Below are 25,560 nucleotides of genomic sequence, written 5' to 3'. Positions count from 1 at the left end.
TCTTTATTCAATAGGATTTTGACCTATTAGAGGAGGTGGCAAAAAGACAACTATATTTATCGCTTGTAAAAGATCAGACGAAGCAGACCGAACATCAGTATCACTTTATATGAACCATCCGGGTGTAATGTATATTATATAATATATATATATATATATATTATATATTATATTAATGTAGTCCAAGTATATTTACAGGCATCTTTAAAGGCTGTTATAAGAAACCATGAGCTGTTATGAATGCTTATAGCAAGTGTTATAATGCTCTATTGGTGTGATAGACGGCGCCCATTACACATGGGTGGTTCATTGAAAGTGCTCCAAAGGCATCTTTTTTCCTGAGCTAATTAACACAGTGTTCTGTTGGTGTTTAACTGGGCACCAACATGGTGCCTGTCCTCAATCCGCCCTTATAAAACCCACTGGGACCTGAGTACAGGAACCTTCCAGGAAAGTCCTTCTGTAAGTCATGACTCATACGCCTTTAAGGGAATATGAGAGCCTTTTACTTCACAGAGGAACTAGTGGTATGTTTGAATGTGCGCTATCAGGTGTCACTCTCTGATGCTTATCGGATCATGCTGCTTTACTAAAGCAAATACAGGGAAACCCGATACAGTAGACATACATAGATTATACATACTGTACAAACATACTGTAAATGCACACACCCCCATACATGCACGTACACCCACTGTGACAATTATGCTCGGGCACCATAGGCCAGCTGATAGCGAGGGGATCTCCAAGAATAAGCTCAGTGTTCTGTGAAACATCCTCTGGCGAATTACACAAACTAGGCAAGTCATTTAAATTAGTAATCCTACTAAACTGCCAGTTCAGTTTTCACAGAACTACTAGGGCAGAGTACTTGTTTCATTGTAACACAAGGGAACTATATCAGAAGGAAACGTTTCTGAGAATGCTGTCTGTAAACTTGCGGAGTGGACTCTCGGCCTCCCATTGAACTTGGTCAGTTTCCTTGCAAGTGTCTCTGTATCTTGGCATGGATACTGCTTGTACGGTGCATTCGGAATGTATTCAGACCCCTTGACTTTTACCACATTTTGTTACGTTACAGCCTTATACTAAAATTGATTAAATAAATAAAATTCCTCAGCAATCTACACACAATACCCCATAATGACAAAGAAAAAACAGGTTTTTAGAAATGTTTGCAAATGTATTAAAAATATAAACAGAAATACCTTATTTACATAAGTATTCAGACCCTTTGATATGAGACTCAAAATTGAGCTCAGGTGCATCCTGTTTCCATTGATCATCCTTGAGATGTTTCTAAAACTTGATTGGAGTCCACCTGTGGTAAATTCAATTGATTGGACATGATTTGGAAATGCACACACCTGTCTATATAAGGTCCCACAGTTGACAGTGCATGTCAGAGCAAAAACCAAGCCATGAGGTTGAAGGAATTGTCCGTAGAGCTCCGAGACAGGATTGTGTCGAGGCACAGATCTTAGGAAGGGTACCAAAAGGTCCCCAAGAACATAGTGGCCTTCATCATTCTTAAATGGAAAAAGTTTGGAACCACCAAGACTCTTCCTAGAGTTGGCCCGCCTGGCCAAACTGAGCAATCGGGGGAGGAGGGCCTTGGTCAGGGAGGTGACCAAGAACCCAATGGTCACTCTGACAGAGCTCCAGAGTTCCTCTGTGGAGATGGGTGAACCTTCCAGAAGGACAACCATCTCTGCAGCACTCCACCAATCAGGCCTTTATGGTAGAGTGGCCAGACGGAAGCCACTCTTCAGTAAAAGGCACATGACAGCCCGCTTGGAATTTGCCAAAAGGCACCTAAAGGACTCTCAGACCATGAGAAACAAGATTCTCTGGTTTGATGAAACCAAGATTGAACTATTTGGCCTGAATGCCAAGCGTCACGTCTGGAGGAAACCTGGCACCATCCCTACGGTGAAGCATGGTGGTGGCAGCATCATGCTGTGGGGATGTTTTTCAGGGGCAGGGACTGGGAGACTAGTCAGGATCGAGGGAAAGATGAACGGAGCGAAGTACAGAGAGATCCTTGATGAAAACTTGCTCCAGAGCGCTCAGGTTCACCTTCCAACAGGACAACGACCCTAAGCACACAGCCAAGACAACACAGGAGTGGCTTCGGGACAAGTCTCTGAATGTCCTTGAGTGGCCCAGCCAGAGCCCGGACTTGAATACGAACTAACATCTCTGGAGAGACCTGAAAATAGCTGTGCAGCGACGCTCCCCATCCAACCTGACAGAGCTTGAGAGGATCTGCATAGAATAATGTGAGAAACTCCCCAAGTACAGGTGTGCCAAGCTTGTAACATCATACCCAAGAAGATTCGAGGCTGTAATCGCTGCCAAAGGTGCTTCAACAAAGTACTGAGTACTGGGTCTGAATACTTATGTAAATGTAATATTTCCGTTGTTGTTGTTTTTTTGTGTAAACATTTCTAAAAACCTGTTTTTGCTTTGTCATTATGGGTTATTGTGTGTAGATTCATGAGGGAGAAAAAACAATTTAATCCATTTGAGAATAAGGCTGTAAGGTAACAAAATGTGGAAAAAGTCAAGGGGTCTGAATACTTTCCGAATGCACTGTATGCGACTACAAGTAGACATGGGCTACTGTTGTGTTTCAAGTGGCATACTAGCCTATATGTTATGGAACGTTATTATCATTGTATCACGTCTTAAATGTTTTTGCCAAAATAAACTTTGTTCCCAAATGATCCATACAGATGCTGAATACCTGAACCTTTTCCAGCTGTCAGACTAGTTCATTTGGATGTGAGCCAAGTACTATATGTCAAAGTATGTCAAAAAAGTATAGGTTTCCTTCTGAGCAACAACCTAAATGTAATTACAGATTCTTAATTCAACTCCTTAATTGATAATAGCCTTATTAAATCAGGGTTTAGGTAAAAGGATGTATTGAATAACTGAAGTCCAAACCAGGAATAAACTATTTGGATCTCCTTATGTGATGGTCTGGGTATCAAATCAGGGTCATAGCCTATATGCAACTGAAAACAATGTTATCCCACAGAGCTGAAGCCTAGGCTTTAACTTAGGGGAGCCAACACAAGTCCACATGTCTTATGCAAGGTTACGTGAATGTTTGGAAAATGATTAAATAGTGTTTTACAGTGCACACAATCCACTGGGCACAGACATCAGTTCAACTTATAGTTTTGATTTACATTTGGTCAACTAATGTGAATTTAACATGAAATCAACAAAAAATGCCACCAATTTATTCCACGTTGATTCAACATTGTATTTTTGTTATTGAAATTGGGGGGATGTTGTTGATGTTGACCATGTCCATGTTAATTGACTGAAGAGGGGGTCTTCTTCTAGATCTGAGAGCAAGACATTGGTTCCCCATTGTGCTGATGTGTCACCTGCTGCTGCTGTGAACGTGCAGGACAGTGACCTCGGAGGGCCCCAGGAAAGCCTCCCCACCCCCGCCACGCATGGCTGTGTCTCCCAGACAGCAGGCTACAAGCCGGGGAGACGACCCTTGCGTCAACAAAACTGGGTGGGGGTTGTCGGCGTCTCAACAAAACTGTAAGATGTTCACACTAAAGGCCTCTGAGAAATGCCATCAAAAGGAAAATAACGGATATTACTTTGGTGAAGCTCCATGGCATCATGGCACACCGGCACTTCTGGCACACTTGCATACCAGGATTACAAAGGATGTCACTGTTTCCAGTGAATCAAAAGTTAGGAATATTTGATCCATTGTTTACGATGTAATTTCTGTAGAAATTGTAGTCAGCCAAGTGGAAAGCGTGTACAGCGGATTATTCATAGATAATGAGTGAATAGGAAGTCCTTGCTTGCTTTTTTGAGACATCATTTAGGCTACATTTGGGGACTATTGTTTGAAAACATGGATATTATTTGGATGACAATAAAAGAAAACATTTGACCCATAACAGCGGAAGTCGTTCAGATAGTCATCACAGGACAATGCAACTTTATTTTCATTGTCATCAATAACAAAAATCTAACGGATCAGTTGTAGAAACACCTACCGGATAAGTGCAAACCCAGGGACAAATCCATAAAAGCGCTTCAGTTGCAATTAATGGTGTATATAGGCGAAATGCGCGAAACATCGAGGATCCTGTGAGGGACTATGCGGATTCCGATATGGAGTTACCACCCAGTGAGTAACTAGTAGTCCTAATGCTTTAGTTTTTTCCTCCTGGGGTTGAATATTTTCATGGTTTGGCAAAGAACGACCTGAGTTGATGGTTTATCGCTCTTGTCTGTGTTGGTGCGTAAAGAGTGTGTGCTCATCCCTATCGGATGTATCGTCTTATCACATTGCGGAGGGGAGGTAAATAACAGTTTTAGCAGGTTGCCAAAATCAGTGATGCGAACAAAGCCTGATATATCGTTGCTCTGCTGAGGAGCCGGAGGCTACTGTTTTTAGCTCTGACTGGGAGATGCACGCAGCACTAAACTCTCCACATTCAGCATCTGGAGAATGCGGACAAGTACACTGGGCATGATTGGGATTAAATCGACCGATGCCCTTTGCAATACCTGTTGAGGAGTGTGTGAACATATTTGATCATTTCGCGCAATGTGTTTAAACGATGCCGCACTGCTTTGCAAATGTTCCACAATTCAATTAGAGGTAAGACCGTTTTCTAATTACTTGGTATGTTATAAACGAAATAGGCTATTATATCCACATTTTCGGAATAATAATTAGCTATATAGCCCAAGCAATGTGTAAGTGTTTTGTGAGCATTTCGATTTTTGTCCAATTCCTGTCGCGCCCTCAAAACCACAGAGGAACGTTTTAATTTTGGTTTCCAAATTAGGGTTTCCACATAATGTCCACATGATGTGAGCAGTGAGCTACTGGAAGTGTATTACAGTAAAATTAGTTTATTTTCACATAGAGGTTTTGACACAGCGAAGGGCTCAACTGGGGTGCGTAAAGTCTCCGAATTAATAGCCTAATGAGGCGAAGCATGGAGGAGCTTTATCCCGGCGGATCCAGCTCAGTGGAGCGCATTACGCACGGGTCTCCCTGAGCCACACACGTTTCAGTATTGGATTTGAAGCTGCATGCTGGTACAATTACCATGTTGCATTTGATTGGGGATCACTAAGAAAATAATTTGGGAAAAATAACTAATTCCAATACATTTGTCAAGACAGTCTCATTGTGATAACAGTTAATATGACTTCAAATTGTGTTATGTTGTTTCTGTCTGTAGACAGATTTTCTTTTCAATATTTAAATAATAAAGCATTTGATTATTCCATTGTCTTAACCTTGGGGTATCATTTGACTTCCAGCATTTAAGTAATAGCTTCTTCAATATAAGTGACGAAATTAATATTGTCCAACCCATTGGGTATCTCACCGAACCTCATAGGCTATGCCATGTCTTGAAATATGCAGATAGACAGATAAAAAGTACATTTATATTGTAAAACTTCTGAAAGCCAGCATTCTAACTCTGCCCATGACTTTTGGACTTTATAGCACCCCGAGAAGGCATGAATTGTTGAGTCATTGTTCGTTTTACACTTAAGACATGACTCTGCCATTGTGCCGTAGAATTTGTGAATTTTGTCTATTTTTATGATACATTTTATACATTAGTTTATACTGGATTAAGCCTACATTTGTTGACTGTAATTTTGTTTCAATAGTTTAGAAATAGATTTTAAGAGATTGTCAGTTGGAGAGGCTCTCTGCAAGGTTTTGTCAATCTTACCAATCATATGAGAATCTGTTTCTGACACAAAAACGTATCCAAAAACTTTCAGGTCAAAATTTCGTGATATTAAACTTTGAAGTTGCATATATTTGAACATGTCTACATTGATCAGCCCAAAAATGCTTTTGAATACTTTCATGGAAATAAATGTATTTCCTATTACCATATAATTTATGGTTTCTGTGCCTTTAGTTTTCCAGGCCAATTTATCAGTGAATTCTGAAAAGCTATCCAAGGATTGTTCCATAGGGGTGTGTTTTTAGGGAGTGATATTGGTTCTTGTAGAATCCATTACATTTTTTCCCCATGTTGTTATAGGGTTCTTAACTATGAAGTTGTTAATGTTCTTAGCTCCATCCTTTGAAAACAGACACGTGAAAGGATTCTGGGGATGAGCATGGCATCCAAAGTTTTGAATAGAAAAGGCCACTCAAGATTATCAAAAGCCTCATGGTTAACAAATGTACATGTCAGTACTATTTTACCCTTGACCATACCATGAGTACCAACCAACTCAGTGGCCTTGTGGTTACAGTGTCCTCTCTGAGATTGGAAGGTTGAGCTGATGGATTGGGGGTAAGGCCCTGCCCTGCGATATACTGACGTCCTGTCCAGAGGGTGTGCTTGTACATCAAGATGCCTCACGCTAACAGGAGAGAGAGGCTCCTGCCCTATGTGCCGTTCTGGCTCTGACAAGGCTATTTACTTACCATGAATAAGGAGATGGATATGTTTCCTGTTAGTTAACTGTAGCATGACTCTGCAATGTTGAGGCAGTGAGGAAGTCAGGCTTCTAGTTAATGCTGATTAATGTTAGAATGGGATGACTTTACATTTCTCAAAGGATTATTTAGCAGAAAATGGATTTCCACAGAGGAAGCTCAGGATTCCACCCTTTGACTTTGCATTACATTGGGGTTCCTCACAGGAAATTATGACATATCAGTGTGACCTGCTTGCTGATTACTCACAACGTTGCACTTTCATTTACAATTTAAAAAAAGTATTTTAGTCATTTTGCAGATGCTCTTATCCAGAGCGATTTACAGTTAGTGCATTAATCTTAGACTTTGAGTGTAAGAGAAAAGGCTGCCAGTGTAGTTTGTCGTTATATATCATTTCTCTGTCACTCTTCCCAATTGGATTTAAGTGCTGAGTTCACCTTGAGAATAAACAAAGATCATGTAGAAGTCATTTGAATGATTAAATGTCAAGAGTTGATTGAAGTGACAGCTAGGTGACCTTTGGGAGATTAATCTGCCACACTTTAAGTCTAGTGCTTGCCAAGGTGCATAATCAGTCCACAGCACAGAACTAGACCATAGAAAGGCAAAAAATAGAAGTCAAATCTTGGCATTTGATGCTGTTGGCACTGGTCCTGTTACCTTTAAATTTGGCCAACTTCCTGGACTCAGAGTCCCTTTGCTCAGCTCGTAGCTGCCATTGAAGAGTCAGCATTGCAGAGTCACTCAGTGAGAGAGTCTGAGAGTGAGTTATGAGGTCAGTTATGTTGCTTTCACCCACAACCTCTCAGAATGGAATGAGGTGCAAGGTTATAGTGCAATCCATACTTTAGTTTGTCCTGTCATTACATTGTGTCATTACTCCCTAAGTACCTGGAAGGGGTTAAACATATGTGTATACTGCATTGGTTTATCTTTATACTTCACACACACAGACACCCCCGCATGCGTGTGCACACACACACACACACACACACACACACACGCACGCACGCACACACACACACACTACTGCTGCTGCTGGCTTAAGTGCTTATCAGAGACCACAACAGTGTTCTAGAACAGGGGTCTTCAACCTTTTCTTGCCCACGGACCCCCGCACAGGCAAATCAGCAACCCAGGGACCTCAATCATGTGTTAGCAAAAGTTTGTCATTATTTTGACCTACCCGCATTTTAATAGGACGAGGAAGTGGTCTCAGAGCTGCGTAGCTATGTCACAATGGACTGCCGGACTGTCATCGCTGCGGCTTTGGACTTTGGACTGAATAAAGGCTTAGTTTCTCATCTCCACAGGGCCAATGTGAGGTTCCAGTATGTGGTGAGGGGGTGGATGGAGTCAAATGGAGAGCTGACGCAGATAAGCCAGTGCTTATAGCTGGCTCAATTGTGGCACAGTTGGACAACACAGACAGACAACATAAAGAGGTTATTTGAGAAGCCCCCAGGGTTGGTAGCCTACAAAGTGGAATGGTCTGGAGCTGTACACACAAACACATCCTATGAGTCAGGGTGAAGCATCCTATGAGTCAGGGTGAAGCATCCTATGAGTCAGGGTGAAGCATCCTATGAGTCAGGGTGAAGCATCCTATGAGTCAGGGTGAAGAATCCTATGAGTCAGGGTGAAGCATCCTATGCGTCAGGTTGCAAGAGGGGGCAGAAGGTTATCTCTGTGAATCCCTGTCTCTTAATACAAAGGGGCTCCAGCCGTCCCACAGCCAAACTCTGGTAAATATTAATCAGTAAAAAAACATAAATGGGCTACGCAGCACATCATCTGGTGGAACACAGGTCACTTATACTCATTCATTGCTCAAAACTGATATCTTGCTTGATAAGCCAACTTTCTATGTTTAAACCGCCTAAACCCAAATCATTGGCTAAAATTGGGAGAAAAACCACAACAAAATGGTTCCTGGGAAACAGCTGTGGAGGCTTCCAGTGTCTGACCTGGCATGAGGCAGCATGGTAGGGCTGTCTGTAATCCGTAGCATCTTACTGCGTCACACAGTCAGGATGCAGTGAAAGAGCTCATTCAGCAGGATGGCCAAATGACCTGCAGCAGTGGAACAACTCCATTGAGCTGTCAGTGTAACCCATAGGGGTTACCACTATTAATATGGAACAGTTGGCACTAGGAGAAATGCCTGCAGTGCAAGACTGAATGTATGGAAAGGCCTGTTGAGCCCATTTTTACCAGGCTGTCACTAGAAATACCACAAATCTCCCACACTCTAAGAACACGCATGACCCCATTATGCGTGAAGTTCAGTAATACATAGACAGCAGATTTCCACAAAAGCACTGTTATGTGCTGTGTACAGTAGCATGGTGCTACCTGATTAACATGGATCCTCATGGAATGCTAGCCACTCTGTGTGTGTCCAGGACCACATCTGATGTCATGTTCTGGATGACGGATCACAAATAAGCTAGACCCATTGCGTTGCTTGCAAGTCAGTTGTACCAAGTAACTCCCAATTCAAATAGTTATACTTCTACAGTGTGAATGAAATCAACTGAATAGAACAGTACTACCGGTAGTTTGTCTGGAGAAGCAAGCTGTGGCGAGCATTGCCACAGTACAGTGTCCTCAGAGGCCCAGTCTGTGGCACAGCAGGAAAGAACAGTTCAGATGTCAAAGGATGTGGTTGACTGAGCACTAACTTGTGTGACTGGTTAGTGTGTTCCTCATAGGTTCAGAGGGGTTTGCAAAGGACTAGGGGATGGGCTCAAAATGTGGGGGCAAGGAGATGGAGGAGGGGATGCTACAGATGATGGGAGACAGGGAACATGGCTTGACTTGTGATAGAGGGATATAGACAGAATTGGAAAAGATGAATAGAACCAGAGAGGGCTGGGTAGAAAGAGGATGACACTCACATGCATAGGCAAGCATAGCTCCAAGTCAATGGCATTTATTTAATGATACTGTAGTTTAAACAGTAGCGGTGCATGGGTGAAATCACAGCCAAGCCAGAAACAAAAGCCAGATTACAACTTGTGTGTTGTGATAATTGCTTTGTTTGCTCTATAACCTGTTAGTTCATATGCCTTGCGATCGTGATATATAGGCCTAAGGCTAAGACAATAAGAAGACACAGTGGCAGAATAAATTCAACCACACCTTTGTTTCATCACAAAACCGGAGAGCAACTTCTGTCTGGTGATGTCCACAAAAGCATATTGCATGTAACAAACAGTTACCCTACATAACCTACAGCATGGTCAAGCAAGTTAATGTTTCCGACATTTGATTTAGAACCACGGAGAGTTACCGCAAGTCACAAAGAAAACAGGAACTGCCTCCACTATTCCAACACCATTGCAACTTCAACATTTCAACAAATCATCAAATCACCTATGCTTAGTCTAATACAGTGACAACTAAAAGATACCAAAAGACGATTTAGTCCAATCAACATAAACTAAATATGATCTGACTGTCCATGGTTCTGATATGTGTGTGTGTGTGTGTGTGTGTGTGTTAGTGCAAGTAGAAAAAACATGTTGACTCACCCTACTTGCAGAGAAACGCCAATGTCATCTTCCTCTCTTTCATGTTGACGAAATGGTCTATGACTCTGTCACAGTATCCACTTTTATTTTTTGTTGTCCTAGGCTCCTGGCTAAAATGCTTGCTCGTTAGCCTAACTTCCTTTCATGGGCAACATTAGGTAGTTAACATTAGCCTTCTACAGTGCATTCGGAAAGTATTCAGACCCCTTGACTTTTTCCACATTTTGTTACATTACAGACTTATTCTAAAATTGATTAAAAAAAAAAAAAAATTCCCCCTCATCAACAAAGTACACACAATACCCCAGAATGACAAAGCAAAAACAGGTTTGTAGAAAATTATTGTATAAAAAATTAAAAACGGAAATATCACATTTACATAAGTATTCAGACCGTTTACTCAGTACTTTGTTGAAGCGCCTTTGGCAGCGATTACAGCCTTGAGTATCCCAGTCCCTGCCGCTGAAAAACATCCCCACAGCATGATGCTGCCACCATCATGCTTCACCGTAGGGATGGTGCCAGGTTTCCTCCGGACGTGACGCTTGGCATTCAGGCCAAAGAGTTCAATCTTGGTTTCATCAGACCAAGTGGGCTTTTTACTGCCTTTAACTGAGGAGTGGCTTCCATCTGGCCACTCTACCATAAAGGCCTGATTGATGGAGTGCTTCAAAGATGGTTGTCCTTTTGGAAGGTTCTCCCATCTCCACAGAGGAACTCTGGAGCTCTGTCAGAGTGACCATCGGGTACTTGGTCACCTCCCTGACCAAGGCCCTTCTCCTCCGATTGCTCAGTTTGGCTGGACGGCCAGCTCTAGGAAGAGTCTTGGTGGTTCCAAACTTCTTCCATTTAAGAATGATGGAGGCCTCTGAGTCACTGTGTTCTTGGGGACCTTCAATGCAGCAGACATTTTTTGGTACCCTTTCCCAGATCAGTGCCTCAACACATCCTTTCTCGGAGCTCTACGGACAATTCCTTCGACCTCATGGCTTGGTTTCTGCTCTGACATGCACTGTCAACTGTGGGACCTTATATAGACAGGTGTGTGCCTTTCCAAATCATGTCCAATCAATTGAATTTACCACAGGTGGACTTCAATCAAATTGTAGAAACATCTCAAGGATGATCAAAGGAAACAGAATGGCCCTGAGTTGAATTTTGAGTCTCATAGCAAAGGGTCTGAATACTTATGTAACTAAGGTATTTCTGTTTTTTATTTGTAATGAATTTGCAAAAATGTCTAAAAACCTGTTTTCGCTTGGTCATTATGGGGTATTGTGTGTAGATTGATGAGGAAAAAATGTATGTAATCCATTTTAGAATAAGGCTGTAACGTAACAAAATGTGAAAAAAGTAAAGGGGTCTGAATACGTTCTGAATGCACTGTACATCTAGTTACATATTGAACTTCCATCCTCTCAGTCCAGGGGTACAATGTTCATACATTCATATTCATAAATTCATATTTATGGTTGATCAGAATCACCGTTATAATAATTGGCCAGTACGGAGAATTGAGTAAAGTCCAAATCCCTATCTCCATCCATGGCTAATTTAGGAAATGGACAATTTTAGCTAGCTAGCCACCGTTTCGCTCGCTCTGATGCTTTTTCCGGTGAAATATATTCAGCCTCTTGCGAAGTGAAGGAAAATTATGAGAACACAGAGACAAAAGATACATTATTTTACATGTTTTTGTCATTTCTTCTTGGTCCATTTTTTGGGGGAAGCCTGTCTTCCCTTGGCATCCAGGAATACACGCCACTGAGTTTAAATGCCTAGTCACGGCTATCAATTATATATTCATATATACACTGCCGTTCAAAAGTTTGTGGAACTTAGAAATGTCCTTGTTTTCCATGAAAACATACATGAAATGAGTTTGAATAGGAAATATAGCTAAATGAATAGGAAATGTAGTCATTGCAAGGTTAGAAATAATGATTTTTAATTGAAATAATAATTGTTTCCTTGAAACTTTGCTTTCGTCAAAGGATCCTCCATTTGCAGCAATTACAGCCTTGCAGACTTTTGGCATTGTAGTTGTCAATTTGTTGAGGTAATCTGAAGAGATTTCACCCCATGCTTCCTGAAGCACCTCCCACAAGTTGGATTGGCTTGATGGGCAAGCTGCTCCCACAACAGCTCAATAGGGTTGAGATCCGGTGACTGTGCTGGCCACTCCATTATAGACAGAATACCAGCTGACTGCTTCTTCCCTAAATAGTTATTGCATAGTTTGGAGCTGTGCTTATGGTCATTGTCCTGTTGTAGGAGGAAATTGGCTCCAATCAAGCGCCGTCCACAGGGTATGGCATGGAGTGACAAATCTCCCACTTTACCACCACCAAAGCACCCCCAGACCATCACAATGCCTCCACCATATACCAATACTAGTGCCAGTTCATAATTGCATTTGACCCACCAAGTGTATACAGACCCATGCAGTCGATACGTAGTTAGTCACCCAAGCTCAAATCCACCCTTAGCCCCTACCCCTTAGATAACGTTTGCCATATTGTTTATGGGTGTTAGGCTACATATTGTTTATAATTTGTTATGAGAGTGTGTTTGCTGAAGCCCCTGTGTGTTTGTGTGTGTGTGTGTGTGTGTGTGTGTGTGTGTGTAGGACTCTTTGCCATTCTGCTGATGCTGTTGGAGTGGACCAAACCAGGGCTATCTAACCCCCTGCGTCCGATCTGTGACCTGCGGGTCCTAAAACACTTCATTGAAGAGGCCAGAGACGCTGAGGCAGCCATGGTGAGACACATACCACACCGACGTCTGGTCTGGTCTCTTGATGGCCATGAGCTGGTGCTATTTACAGAGATAGTCATAGTAATAGTTACATTTCATCTCACACGTCTCCAGCTGTCTTCTAATCTATCCATGTTTCCTTGCCCTGTTTCTCTTCTTCATCCATGCCCCTCTGATCTCAGCTGGCATGTAAAGAAGGACGTGGTCTTCCAGAGCCCGTCACTGTTCCCCAAACCAAAGTAGACTTCAACGTCTGGGAGAGGAAAAATGTGAGTAACAACAGTCTCAACCTCTCTCTCTCCCTAAGAATCAATCTGCTTAAGAATGTGCTTTACCATTATCAAATCAGCAATATATCCTGTTATCCCATTGTAGAGTCATATAGAGAGAGAGTTTGGCCATTGAGGTTTTAACCTAAATCACATGGATCTGGTCAACTGGTGAACTATGTCTATCTCTGTGTGTTTCTGTAGGCACTGGAGCAAGCTCAGGAGGTACAGTCTGGCCTGTGGCTGTTAAACCAGGCCATCGGCTCGCTACGAGCCACCGCCACCGACACAGCGCTGCACAGCCACATAGACAACAGCCTCAGAAACATCTTCAGCATCGGACAGGTGCTGCTCAGCCTCAACATCCAGGTGAGCCAGGTCACAGAGGTCAGGGTTCAAAGGGCAAGCTTGGGTCAATGGCAGAGTGAGGTTGTGGCATGAGGACAGAGTGGTGAATATTGAGGTAAATTAACTGTCAGGCAAACAGGTGAACAGGTAATCAATCAGTGCTGTAATTACCATCACGCCATTGTAGTTATTATTGAATTACTTATGGAAGTTGCTATTGGAGACAAGAATAGGAATGTTCGCTATCTTTAGTTCACTTTTGGCCCTGTCCAGGCAGATGCATTCCTACAGACACGCAAGGTTTAACCTGAGTGACTCAGTTACTACTAGAGCTTGCTTGTGGAGGGAAGGGGGGAAGAGGGGAAGAGGGGAAATTGGGAAGGGGGGCTGTATGGTTGTGTCATACTGACTGTAAGGAACTGACGTGTCTGAGAAATTCTAAGAAATCCCTCGCCAGTGGGGCTGGTTTTTAGATAGTAGCGGAAATGACAACAACCACACTTGCATCCACCAGTGAGATCACTGACAGGCAGGCAGAGTTCACTGGGTACATGCCAAGGCCATGGAAAGACAAACGGAGCTCCAGTCACTCCATCTGTACATTCAGGCTCAAGGGCCACTGGAGAGGTTTCATAGTAGAGACATCAAACAAACATCGCCCAAGGCTTGTACCCTGGTGAAATAGGCCTACTGCTGATATACACATCAGGGTTAGGTAGTAATGGATTACATGTAACAGGGATTACGTAAACAGATTACAAAAATGAAGTAACTATAAAAATATATATATATAGACCCCTGCTTGCTGAATTGTCTGGATCTTTGTGTCAAATTACACTTTGGATTAGTCAACTAATCTCCAGCCTGTTCACTTCCCAAGCACTAGGACATGGGTATTCAACTCTTACCCTACGAGATCCGGAGCCTGCTGGTTTTCTGTTGTACCTGATAATTCATTATAACCACCTGGTGTCCCAAGTCTAAATCAGTGCCTGATTAGAGGGGAACAATGAAAAAATGCAGTGGAACTGGCTTCGGGTTCCAGAGTTGAGTTTGAAGGCACTAGGATAACATTAAGATTTCTCTTGGATCCTTCACATCTCTGTTTGTTGTCTTCCTGTCAGGAGTACACCCCTCCAGCAGGGGGAGTGGCTGGAGGTGAGGAGACATGGCGGGTGTCGTCTGCCTCAGAGCTCCTCCAGGTCCACGTCAACTTCCTGCGAGGCAAGGTGCACCTCTTGCTGTCCAACGCACCTGTCTGCCACCAGGGTAGCAGCTGATTGGGGCTCTCCGAGGCAGGGCTGAACTGATTGGAGCTCCTTCTGGCAGGGGGCGGGCTCTGACACTATTGACCCTGCTTGTTGCCAGGTAGAAGTCTAAAAGAGGAGAGTGTGTGGACCAGATCCTCACAGGAGGGAATGAAGCTATGTGGACAGAACAGTTCCTATTGGACTTTTAAAAGGACAAGAGCAGGTAGCACCTTGAATATGGACATGAGGGAGGTATGTAATGAAGAAGTCACCAATGAATGGGGCCCATAGAATGCACTGCTCTACAGCTCTTCAGTACTGTGTGTGTGTATGTGTGTGTCTGTGTGTGTGTGTCTCTGTGTGTATGTGTGCCTGTGTGTTTTAGCATGGACTGTGAGTTCTCGTCGACAAGCACTGCACAGTCCACGTGGATTGCACATGATGGCACCTTGTTGGAGTTATACTCCACTGTACCTGACTGACAGCATTGACTGCCTATCAAAGTCCAGGATGAGGAGACCAGCCTGTACCACAAACTCTTCAAACATCACCGCCTGCCTCATTCTTAACACACAACACTTTTCCAACTGCTGTCTATTAGTGTCCTTGAATGAATTTTATATTGCTTTTGTAATGACTTATTTATATTTCTACTTTTAAGCTCCACTCACTGTCATGGCTATAGTATTCTGAGATATATACTGTAACTAGGAGCTAGAGACCACAGTCGGGCACTAGCGGTTAATCATAATCACTATATAACACCACTGAACATTGATGTTGTAAAGATATTTGTATACGTCAATATCCAACCATTCACTACTGTCTGTTACCCTTCATAGAATAAATGATCAGTGTGTTTGTATGTATGTATGTACTGTGTGTGTGAGAAAGTATCTGTGTGAATGACAGTTTTATACAACTCTTATAACCCTATTGAATGGACTAGTCGGGTTGAAGGAGGAAAAGATTGAGAGGAAGAAAGGGCTTACACGAGAACTCTGAAGCTATGCGATGATTATCAGTGTGTCTAGCTTATGCAGACCAGGGCTCAACTAGAGCTTTGACGCAGATAGCAAGACTGCCAGGAAAAATATTGATTGGTTCTTATGATGAACATCCTGCATGCCTGTCTGTCTTTCTCCGTCATTCAACCAGCAGCCAATCAACCCAAATCCTGGGAACCTTTGGAGTCGCTGACGTTGTGGATGCTTTCAATTTCGGGATTCATTTTGTTCTCCTGTGTTGTTTTGCTTCCTGTTTGAACGTCTTCCAGTCACGGTGCAGATGTTTGAACGGATGTTTGTACATGTTTTTCTCCTGTTTGTTTCAGTCGTTTTGTCCCCTCTATCACAGTGCCATTTGGTATTTAAATACAAAATATTATTCTTAAATAAAATAAAAGGATGGATGACGAAAAAGGCAAGAGGAAGTTTGTCTGTTTGTGTGATAATTGCGTCTCTTTTGTTGTCCTGTCTCCTGTAGATATATCTGTGGTGTGGAAAGAAAGCCATGGGTAACACTTTATTTGGATAGTGTGTAGAGCATCTGCAGATGGACTATCTACAGACTACAAGTAACATTTCAACTAACCCTAGCTCTAACCCTAACCTTAACCCTTATCCTAGCCCTAAAAATCCTTCTTTAACCTGTCTCCTCCCCTTCATCTACACTGATTGAAGTGGATTTAACAAGTGACATGAATAAGGATCATAGCTTTCACCTGGATTCACCTGGTCAGTCTGTCATGGAAAGAGCATAATGTTTTGTACACTCAGTGTAGTTTGTTGATAGTATGACCATCTGTAGAGATGGAAAATCTGGACTATCCAAATAGTGTGACCAAGCCATGTTTTGGGGTTGTAGGCTAAGTAACAGTTCAAATTCATTTGTGTGGGAAAAATGTGTCTAGAGCTTGGTTTTAGAACCATGGTTCAATAGTTTCACATACTTAAAATACAGTGTAAGCAGTGCACGAAAGAAGCATTCGAATGCCACCTAGTGGCGATTCACTGTTACTAACTTCAAAAATGACTGGATGATTGTCAGTTTTACACTTACTGTTTCATGAAACAAACTTCAGTACTTTTCCTATTTTATTATACATCATGTACAATAAATACTGTGTATACATATTCAAATGCTGAAGCTAAAAACATAAATTTGTACGATGTAAAAAAAACGAACATTTATTGACTCGACAGAGTTTGAATGTCAATGTATGTAAAATGCATAATTGGCACCAAATGACTAAAATATTATTTCATTCCCATGGTCAAATAATATTCAGTGTTTACACTTTTAAAAAATCTAAAAGGTGTCACAAATACATTTTATGTAAGCTTTAAATCCACATCCTTTTCAGAGCATGTATTCCCACATGTGTAACAGGACTTTTGTAGCTTGCATGAGTTATGCTGCGTTTACAAAAGGCAGCCCAATTCTGATCTTTTTTTTCACTAATGGGTCTTTAGACCAATCAGATCAGCTCTGAAAAGAGCTGATGTGAAAAGATCTGATGTGATTGGTCAAAAGACCCATTAGTGGAAAAAAGATCAGAATTGGGCTGCCTGTGTAAACGCAGCCTTAGTGTGGTCTGTCCCATTTCCTATGGGAGTTTTTTTCAGACATTGAAGGATTGGAAATGATGGCATGAAACACCACATCTTGATACTAACAAATACACTGCTATGACTGACATGCATAACAAAATGACAAAGCTGAGAAAGAACTTCCAAAAGCTCTGAAATTAGCTCAGTTCATAGATACTTCTAATTATTCCTCACATCTGGATAACAGGATCTTAGCCACCGCAGAGGGTTAGGATAGCCGGTGGGATTGACCAGGTGAGATACCCCTAGTATGACTAGCCTCCATTACTATGATATTACAGACACCATGACAATGGAGGTAGCTAGCCATAACCGAGCCTGGACTGATGGCGATGTGTTTCGGTTCACTGTGGGTCTGGGTAGAACACTTTGATATGAATAGCCGAATTATTCCGGGTGCGTGTCATGGGTTCCCCCACCTCGTCCGGGTCCTCAGGCTCCAGATCGTCCACCAGCTCCACTGTAGACGTGTTGGCCGCCAGCTGTAGCGCCCCCTGGCTGCTGGCCTGGAGCTGCAGGGCGATGTTGATGGCCCTGTTGATGGCCAGGCCCAGACCATGGACGCAGATCTCCCTGTGGCCTCCTCCCTCCAGGAGCTTCTGGCAGCGGGCCAGCTGGGCCCGGAAGTCTGTCTTCATGTTGACGTACACGTCGTTGCGGCGCTTGGGCAGCTTCCTGGGGAGACGCTTGCGGAGGGTGTACTCCACAGGGTCCATCTCCACCACTGTGCCGCTGCCATCGGCTGGGGGCATGATGATGCCTGGGGGTGTCTGGGGGACGGAGGCTGAGATAGGGCTGTGTGGTTCTGTCATCACGATTGAGTCAGTCAGAGACAGGGAAGGGTGGGATGGAGCACTGCAGTAATAGGAGGCAAAAACAACAGGAAAGGAAATGTCAATGACAAGAACGGAAGATCAACACAATCATCTTTCATACAGCAAATATACTGCTTAGCCAATCTACTGAAGGTCCTGAAATACTGAAATACCAGAGAGGTCGACCGGTAGCTAGCTAGCTAGATTGGAACGTAATGTAATTTAACCGTCACACTCTGTGCTAAAATGTGTCACTCCAAACAAATGTAGTTAACGTTATGACAATATAAGAACGGGAAAGCAATCAGACTGTACCTCCAACCTCGGTTTGCAACCAAATTATTCTTATTTTAGTCTCTATCGTGCTGGGGAACTCATAACCTGAGAGGTTGGTGAACTTCCGGAAACACAGAGGTGCCCCGGAAGTAATCAATATGAAAACATTCTCCTCCATCAGTAAATATTATGAAAAGTAATATCAAATACAGTGTTGCGGCACCCTCTGATTACTAGAGAAATAAAAAAAAAACGTTTATTTGCAGTCTGACCAGAGCGACTTTTTAAATATATTGGTTCAATTGAATAGCCGCGATAATAGGATCTGGGGCGTATTCATTACGGAAACCGTTTACCGTTTAGAAATCAAACGGAAGCAAAGAACAAACGGAACGAAACAGGGAAGGACCTAACTGAATTTGACCAATATAAACTCTCGTCTGCGTTTTCCGTTTGGAGTAAACGGTTTGGAACAGAATCTGCATAATGATTACACCCCTGTTGTTACAACCCCCCACCCCATGTAAACAACCCACGTGAAAGTGTTGACGTATGTGTATCGATTACATACATACCACTACAACCGCTTGCGAGCACGCTAAAACGCATTAGATTCAGCCCAATTGCAAATATGTATATTATTATAAGTTATACATGCTGTGCAAGCGCGGGATGGTTCGTCTGAAAATTGCATACCCAGCTAACATTAGCAAACAACTCGTAACACAAGTCAATGTTAAGTCACGTGGTGCGAGTAGGGCGGCCATCTTTCTCTTAAAACACAAACAACAAGAATAGCGAGCAGACTTCTCGACTAGACATCAACACGCAGCGACCGAATTGAACACGACTGCATGAGAGTATCAATACCATTCTGTTGGAGGAGGATGTTTACAGAAAGAGAAAGGAAACCAATGCATATGAATTAAAACCGAAGATTGTACACAACAAAACGTATTTGAAAAATAAACTACATTAATTCAGAAAGGTAAGCTATGGTTCCTTGAGCATTTGGGAATGGTTGACACTCACCTATAACGTTACGCAGCTAGCAAATCACTTTAATCTGAGAGGGCCCATACAAACGCGAGTCAAGTGCCAAAATTCTCTCGAAGGAAATTATTGGTGTTTCATTAGATGGGGCTCTGAGCGAGCCGTAGGACGACGGTATTGTCGGTTACCATTGCTGTTTTATTGGTTTGTTTTGCTCGGGTTGTGGAAGGCCATAGTAAGCAGCGGGGTAGAGTTGTAGGGGCGGCCGACTGACGCGGGAGGGGGAGCGCGTTGATTCACACACGCGGACACTCCGCCCCCTTCATCCGCCCCCCCATTTGAACCTTGGCTGTAAACCGAAGGCCTTACACGGCCATTGATACTCATTGTTAGTGTTATGTAATCGAAATACGAAGTAATTGTTCATTGATAAGCTACTCAGTTAACTAACATCACAGAACAATTGTAATACAAATCTTTAACATTTTTAGCTAAAGTAATTGTCTCGTGCCTTTTCTGATAGAGCTTTTTGATGCTCGAGCCTTGTTAGCGTTGCTAACTACATGGCCCAGTGCAATGGTGGCTGGTACTAAATTCCAGACAAGCAAGATTCTGTAGTAAATCAATGATTTAAGGAAAACTATTTATCAGATATTAAAGACAGCAACAAGTACAAATTATTTATTACTTTATTTTGCAGAAAATAACACCTGAATCCTACTGTACATTACTAGTTCGCTGTATTTCCTAAACCATCGCATCGTACACCGGTTGGCCATGGTGTTTACTGTCACTGTAGCTGGCTAATATTATAGATACAGATGGCGAGGCGTGACTTAACGTGACCACGCCCTTACTAGGGTACAGCCATAGGGTACTCTCCTTACTCCCATGTAATTAGCCTAACTTTTGGTGGCATCCTAAGCAAACTACTGACACTTTTTTTTGTCTTTTCAATAAAGGTTTTCAGCAGCCTCATGTCATTATTAACATATTTGGCTGTCACAACAACAAATGATTTGCATGATACTTATTGACAGTAAAGCTGTCCCATCATACATACATCACTGTTTGTTTACCCCTAGCTTTTTGCCGGTTAGCTGACGTTAGTTGGCTGGCTAGCGATATAAGTTAGTCTCGATCTAATTCGCTAGTCTTAGATATGTCGCGTAACTACTTCCAGTCTTTGCCTGCCCTTGAATGGTCTAGGTATTTTGAAAAGTTTATTATTGTTGGCGCTTTCAACTTGCCGGAGACCAGCTGACGAGACAACACTACCAAATGGCCCAAAGTAGTTTATGGCGATATCTACACCTACTTGGTAGAATCTCCAGGTTTGCATAAATATCCAAATGCAGGAAAATATTATAGATGTTATTTGGATGGATACAGCTCACTAGTCCTTACTACAAGCTACCTAGCAAGCTTTATGCAATATACATAGCTAATTAGATACAAACAAGTGTTAGCGACTTACCAGTGATTTAAGTGCTTCGAACACACAAATGTATCGCCAAACCAGAGCCCACAGCTTTCCATCATTATCGCGGCATAATAGCCTGAAACCATGAGGTTCGTCTAACCTGGTCCTTGGGCAGTTAAACTTAATTTGGTGGTCTTTTTCTCCTACTACTTTTCAAACAAAACAGTACGCAACAGCTTTTTCGTCATCTTAAAAGCAGGGTTAGCCAGCTAGTTAAGAAAGTTTGTTGGAATCGTCTCTCTGGCTGATAATTGGGATGTACATCCCATGCGACAGTCTCTTCATGCTAACATTTTTACATTTAGAATGAAAGTGTTTTTAGGTGTGATGTAGTTTTTTGATTAGGACGACATGGAAGTATGTTAAAAACGACCAACCAAGCATATCCAAAATATTTATAGAATGATTTTAAAAAAATTCCGCTGTTGTCGGGTTATGAGTAAAGTAGGCAATTTAACATAGGAGTAACGAATGTACCCTACTCAGGGGCGTGGTCACGTTAAGCCCTGCCTCGCCGCGTGTATCTATTGGAAGGGTGTATTATCTTGGCATGCAAACAGCACTAAGGAAACTTGCGGAGATAAACGTGTGCATCTAGTATTGTTTATGTTATGATGAACTACAAAGTTGTGTTTGGGCGATTCCATGCCAGGATGGCGAAAATATTTTCGGCTGTCTCAGATTGTTCTGGCAATTCTCACATATAATTCATGATTAAAAGTGGCCATTTTTAGGCCCTTTTAGATCTATAGTGCTTTCTATAAACTAGGGTACCAGTGAGGATTTCCTACGCTGGACTTGTTGCAGCTTTTAATAAGTTATTGATAATAATCTGCCAATTTTTTTCATGTTATTACATTAGGATACACTATATATACAAAAGTATCTTGACACCCCTTCAAATTAGTGGATTCGGCTATTTCAGCCACACCCGTTGCTGACAGGTGTATATACAATTGAGCACACAGCCATACAATCTCCATAGACAAACATTGGCAGTAGAATGGCCTTACTGAAGAGCTCAGTGACTTTCAACATGGCACCGTCATAGGATGCCACCGTTCCAACAAGTCAATCTGTCAAATTTCTGCCCTGCTAGAGCTGCCCCGGTCAACTGTAAAGTGCTGTTATTGTGAAGTGGAAACGTCTAGGAGCAACAACGGCTCAGCCGCGAAGTGGTAGGCACACAAGCTCACAGAATGGGACCGCCGAGTGCTGAAGCACATAGTGCGTAAAAATCCTCGGTTGCAACACTCACTACTGAGTTCCAAACTGCCTCTGGAAGCAAGTCAGCACAATAACTGTTAGTCGGGAGCTTCATGAAATAGGTTTCCATGGCCGAGCAGCCACACACAAGCCTAAGATCACCATGCGCAATGCCAAGCGTCAGCTGCAGTTGTGTAAAGCGTACCTCCATTGGACTCTGGAGCAGTGGAAACGCGTTCTCTAGAGTGATGAATCACGCTTCACCATCTGGCAGTCCATTGAACACCTTTGGGATGAATTGGAACGCTGACTGCGAGCCAGGCCTAATTGCCCAACATCAGTGCCCAAGCTCACTAATGCTCTTGTGGCTGAATGGAAGCAAGTCCCCGCAGCAATGTTCCAACATCTAGTGGAAAGCCTTCCCAGAAGAGTGGATGCTGTTATTGCAGCAAAGGGGGGACCTTTTCCATATTAATGCCCATGATTTTGGAATGAGATGTTCGACTAGCAGGTGTCCACATACTTTTGGTCATGTATAGTAATAAGGGGGAACATGGCTATATTCAACACAATTCACGAGTTGATTCATGTTTAACCCATTCTCATGGTTGGTGTCTTGATGGATTTGTCCAAAATCATGTGACATAAAACATTACTTTTTTGTCCTTGCGTTTAAGGCAGTGTAAGTTGTTGTTATATCCTATATTAAGCATTAACCAGTTACATTAGACATTGAACTTGAATCCTGGATCCTAGCTGTCGGACAGTCCTGTCATGTAATAAATATAATTGTATATAACTGCCTTAATGTTGCTGGACCCTAGGAAGTGTATCTGCTGCCTTGGCAACAGCTAATGGGGATCCTTGATAAATACAAATACAAACATAAAAAATATTAAAATGAATATCTCAAAAGTACCCTTGTTGATTTTGTTCATTTTAACACATTGTTTTGCACAATATACTCTACAAGTACATCGCATTTCCCGAGTGGGCTCTCTGCTAATGTTGAGGTTATGAGCAATTTTATGAGCAACACCAACACGGTGAATGGGAATATGGATTCAAAGGGAACTCCCTCTGCTGATAATTTGCTGCATGTGCTATCCTAAAGGAGGGCTGTGATTGGTTAATGACCTATAATGGAAATGTCTATGTATAAAATGGGTAATATCTTCCCAAGTACCAGAGATCCCACTCTGGAAATCTGACTTGTTTGAAGAGTGTATTGTTCCAAACAAAATGTCAAAAATATAAAAGGGTACTTTTAAAGATTTTAATATTTTTTTATGTTGAATAAATGAATGTGAATTTTGTTATTTCAGCATCTAGACATACTCCATATTTTAGAGCACACTAAAAAGAGTACAATGACACCAAGATGTCTGTATCATGCACGGTTCACAGATCATAGGGTCTTACTGGACATTGGTGGAAAAAGTACTCAATTGTCATACTTGAGTAAAAGTAAGGACACCTTAATAGAAAATGACTCAAGTAAAAGTGAAAGTCACCCAGTAAAATACTACTTGAGTAAAAGTCTAAAAGTATTTGGTTATACATATACTTGAGTATCAAAAGTAAATGAAATTGCTAAAATGTACTTAAGGATCAAAAGTAAAAGTATAAATCATTTCAAATTCCTTATATTAAGCATGCCAGATGGCACAAAAGCTTTATTTTTATTTTTATTGACAGATAGCCAGGGGCACACTCCAACACTCAGACATAATTTACAAACGAAGCATTTGTGTTTTAATTTGTCTGCCAGATCAGAGGCAGTAGGGATGACCAGGGATGTTCTCTTGATAAGTGTGTGAATAGGACCATTTTCCTGTCAAAATGTAAAGAGTACTTTTGGGTGTCAGGGAAAATGTATGGAGTAAAAAGTACATTTTATTTTCTTTAGGAATGTAGTAAAGTAAACCTCAAACTACTTAAGTAGTACTTTTAAAGTATTTTTACTTAGGTACTTTACACCACTGTTACTGGAGGCATGTGGGCCTATACCTCTATGTCTAAAAAGGGCCTAAAATGGCCACTTTCATCATGATTTTCTCATGGTTTGTGATACAAATATAAAAAGCATTTCAAACATCCTTCCTCCCAATGAAGTTTCTATGTGAGAATTGCCAGAACAATCGGAGATACCCAAAATATTTTTGGCCTATCCTGGCAATTCCGTAATCATATTTCAACTTTATCCAGGATTTTGTGTGCGTTTTTAAAATTTGTCTGCTTCATTCTGCTTATTGTCAATATATTGTTTTGTGCAGGTAGGGGCCTTTTCTATGTGTCAACACCCTTTTTATAGATTCATTATGTAGGGATGAAAGATTCACCGATATCCATCAGTCCCCGGTTCAAGTGTTTTAAGATAAGAATGCATTGATCTGCGGGAGCCCCAACCGATCCAAATCAAGCATGCATCGGTCAGAAAAACAATTCAAACAGTTACAAATCGCTGGTTCACTTTTTTTTTACTCATTGTTTTATGCCGAAAATACCTCATCTGTTGTGACTGAATTGATGTGTCCTCTCTTTCAGTTCAGTAGCCTATCCTATCGAACTTTTATGCATGTGACTGCATATGACTGTCGAATAACAACTGTGGGCACAGTGCTGGTGATAATGCGCTTTGCCAATGATAGGGCAGGCCTATCCCTGTTCTAACAGGCCATTTGTACATCTGCACGGCACCTTGAGCATTCAGATGCTTGTAAAATGGCTTTCACAATGTCGAATCATAGGCTTTATTAATTTGCTTGTCACTCAACTATTGGGCTCCCGAGTGGCGCAGTGGTCTATGGTCCTGCATCTCAGTGCTTGAGGCGTCACTACAGACCCCCTGGTTTGATTCCAGGCTGTATCACAACCGGCCGTGATTGGGAGTCCCATAGGGCGGCGCACAATTGGCCCAGCGTCGTCCGGGTTTGGCCGGTGTAGGCCGTCATTGTAAATAAGAATTTGTTCTTAACTGACTTGCCTAGTTACATAAAGGTAAAGTCAAGTAAAATAAATACAAACTAATTGTAACTCTACTAATTGTTACCAAATGCGCTGTAGAAAATTGTGTTTTACCTGAGTTTTGTAGCCTACCGGAGTGGACGCAACTCGCATCCAACTGCTGATTTTGGGGTTTTCAATCATTCAGATTTGATTTAGATTGTTCAGGTTCACCATAAGAAATAGTTTTGGTAGTTTTGCTTTAAACAGTCAGTGTATTTGGTCATATTTACATGAACAGGGTAGTTTCATAAAGGACAGCAATCTTTTTTTTGAGCCGGAGAAACTCAGTAAAATTACAAACGGTTTACATTTTTACATTTTAGTCATTTAGCAGACACTCTTATCCAGAGCGACTTACAGTTAGTGAGTGCATACATTTTCATACTTTAAACCATTTGCTTTTGAGAAGGCGGTAAAATCCAAAGCTGCATTATATTAGTTGGCTAAATGCCATGCTAATGTCTAAAGATAAATATTGTCATAGTACTAGCTCACAACATTTTTATCTGCGAAAATGACAAGTTA

The 25,560-nt window shown here is 42.0% G+C and overlaps 3 protein-coding genes across 6 annotated transcripts in view; 2 read left to right on the top strand and 1 right to left on the bottom strand.

Annotated features, from left to right (window-relative positions):
- Nucleotides 1-4,077: 4,077 nt before the first annotated feature.
- LOC121572162 (erythropoietin) lies at nucleotides 4,078-16,063 on the top strand. Of its 2 annotated transcripts, none has more exons than XM_041884096.2 (5): nucleotides 4,078-4,177; nucleotides 12,647-12,777; nucleotides 12,957-13,043; nucleotides 13,248-13,412; nucleotides 14,516-16,063. In XM_041884096.2, exons 1-5 carry the CDS (start codon nucleotides 4,162-4,164, stop codon nucleotides 14,669-14,671), a joined length of 555 nt encoding a protein of 184 aa, XP_041740030.2. In that variant the 5' UTR covers nucleotides 4,078-4,161; the 3' UTR covers nucleotides 14,672-16,063. The 2 variants fall into 2 exon arrangements, with proteins under 2 accessions (XP_041740030.2, XP_045081521.1); XM_045225586.1 differs by lacking the exon at nucleotides 4,078-4,177 and adding an exon at nucleotides 4,198-4,654.
- A 1,092-nt stretch (nucleotides 16,064-17,155) lies between these two features.
- Nucleotides 17,156-19,625, bottom strand: pop7 (POP7 homolog, ribonuclease P/MRP subunit). 3 transcript variants are annotated; one of them, XM_045225584.1, is made up of 2 exons: nucleotides 19,377-19,625; nucleotides 17,156-18,108 (listed from the first exon to the last, which is right to left on the bottom strand). In XM_045225584.1, exon 2 carries the CDS (start codon nucleotides 18,063-18,065, stop codon nucleotides 17,598-17,600), a length of 468 nt encoding a protein of 155 aa, XP_045081519.1. In that variant the 5' UTR covers nucleotides 18,066-18,108; nucleotides 19,377-19,625; the 3' UTR covers nucleotides 17,156-17,597. The 3 variants fall into 3 exon arrangements, with proteins under 3 accessions (XP_045081519.1, XP_045081520.1, XP_041740031.2); XM_045225585.1 differs by having other exon boundaries at nucleotides 19,526-19,625; XM_041884097.2 differs by lacking the exon at nucleotides 19,377-19,625 and adding an exon at nucleotides 18,384-18,487.
- Nucleotides 18,562-25,560, top strand: part of LOC121572612 (GRB10-interacting GYF protein 1) — a 33,278-nt gene continuing 26,279 nt past the window's right edge. The window contains exon 1 of the mRNA XM_045225868.1: nucleotides 18,562-19,332. The gene's annotated coding sequence lies outside the window, so the exon portion shown is untranslated. The remainder of the gene's footprint in view (nucleotides 19,333-25,560) is intronic.

Source organism: Coregonus clupeaformis, chromosome 16 (assembly GCF_020615455.1).
Source record: "Coregonus clupeaformis isolate EN_2021a chromosome 16, ASM2061545v1, whole genome shotgun sequence".
In the NCBI taxonomy this organism is placed as follows: domain Eukaryota; kingdom Metazoa; phylum Chordata; class Actinopteri; order Salmoniformes; family Salmonidae; genus Coregonus; species Coregonus clupeaformis.
Note: the sequence above shows the minus strand (reverse complement) of the source record. Positions and strands in the feature narration are given on the sequence as shown.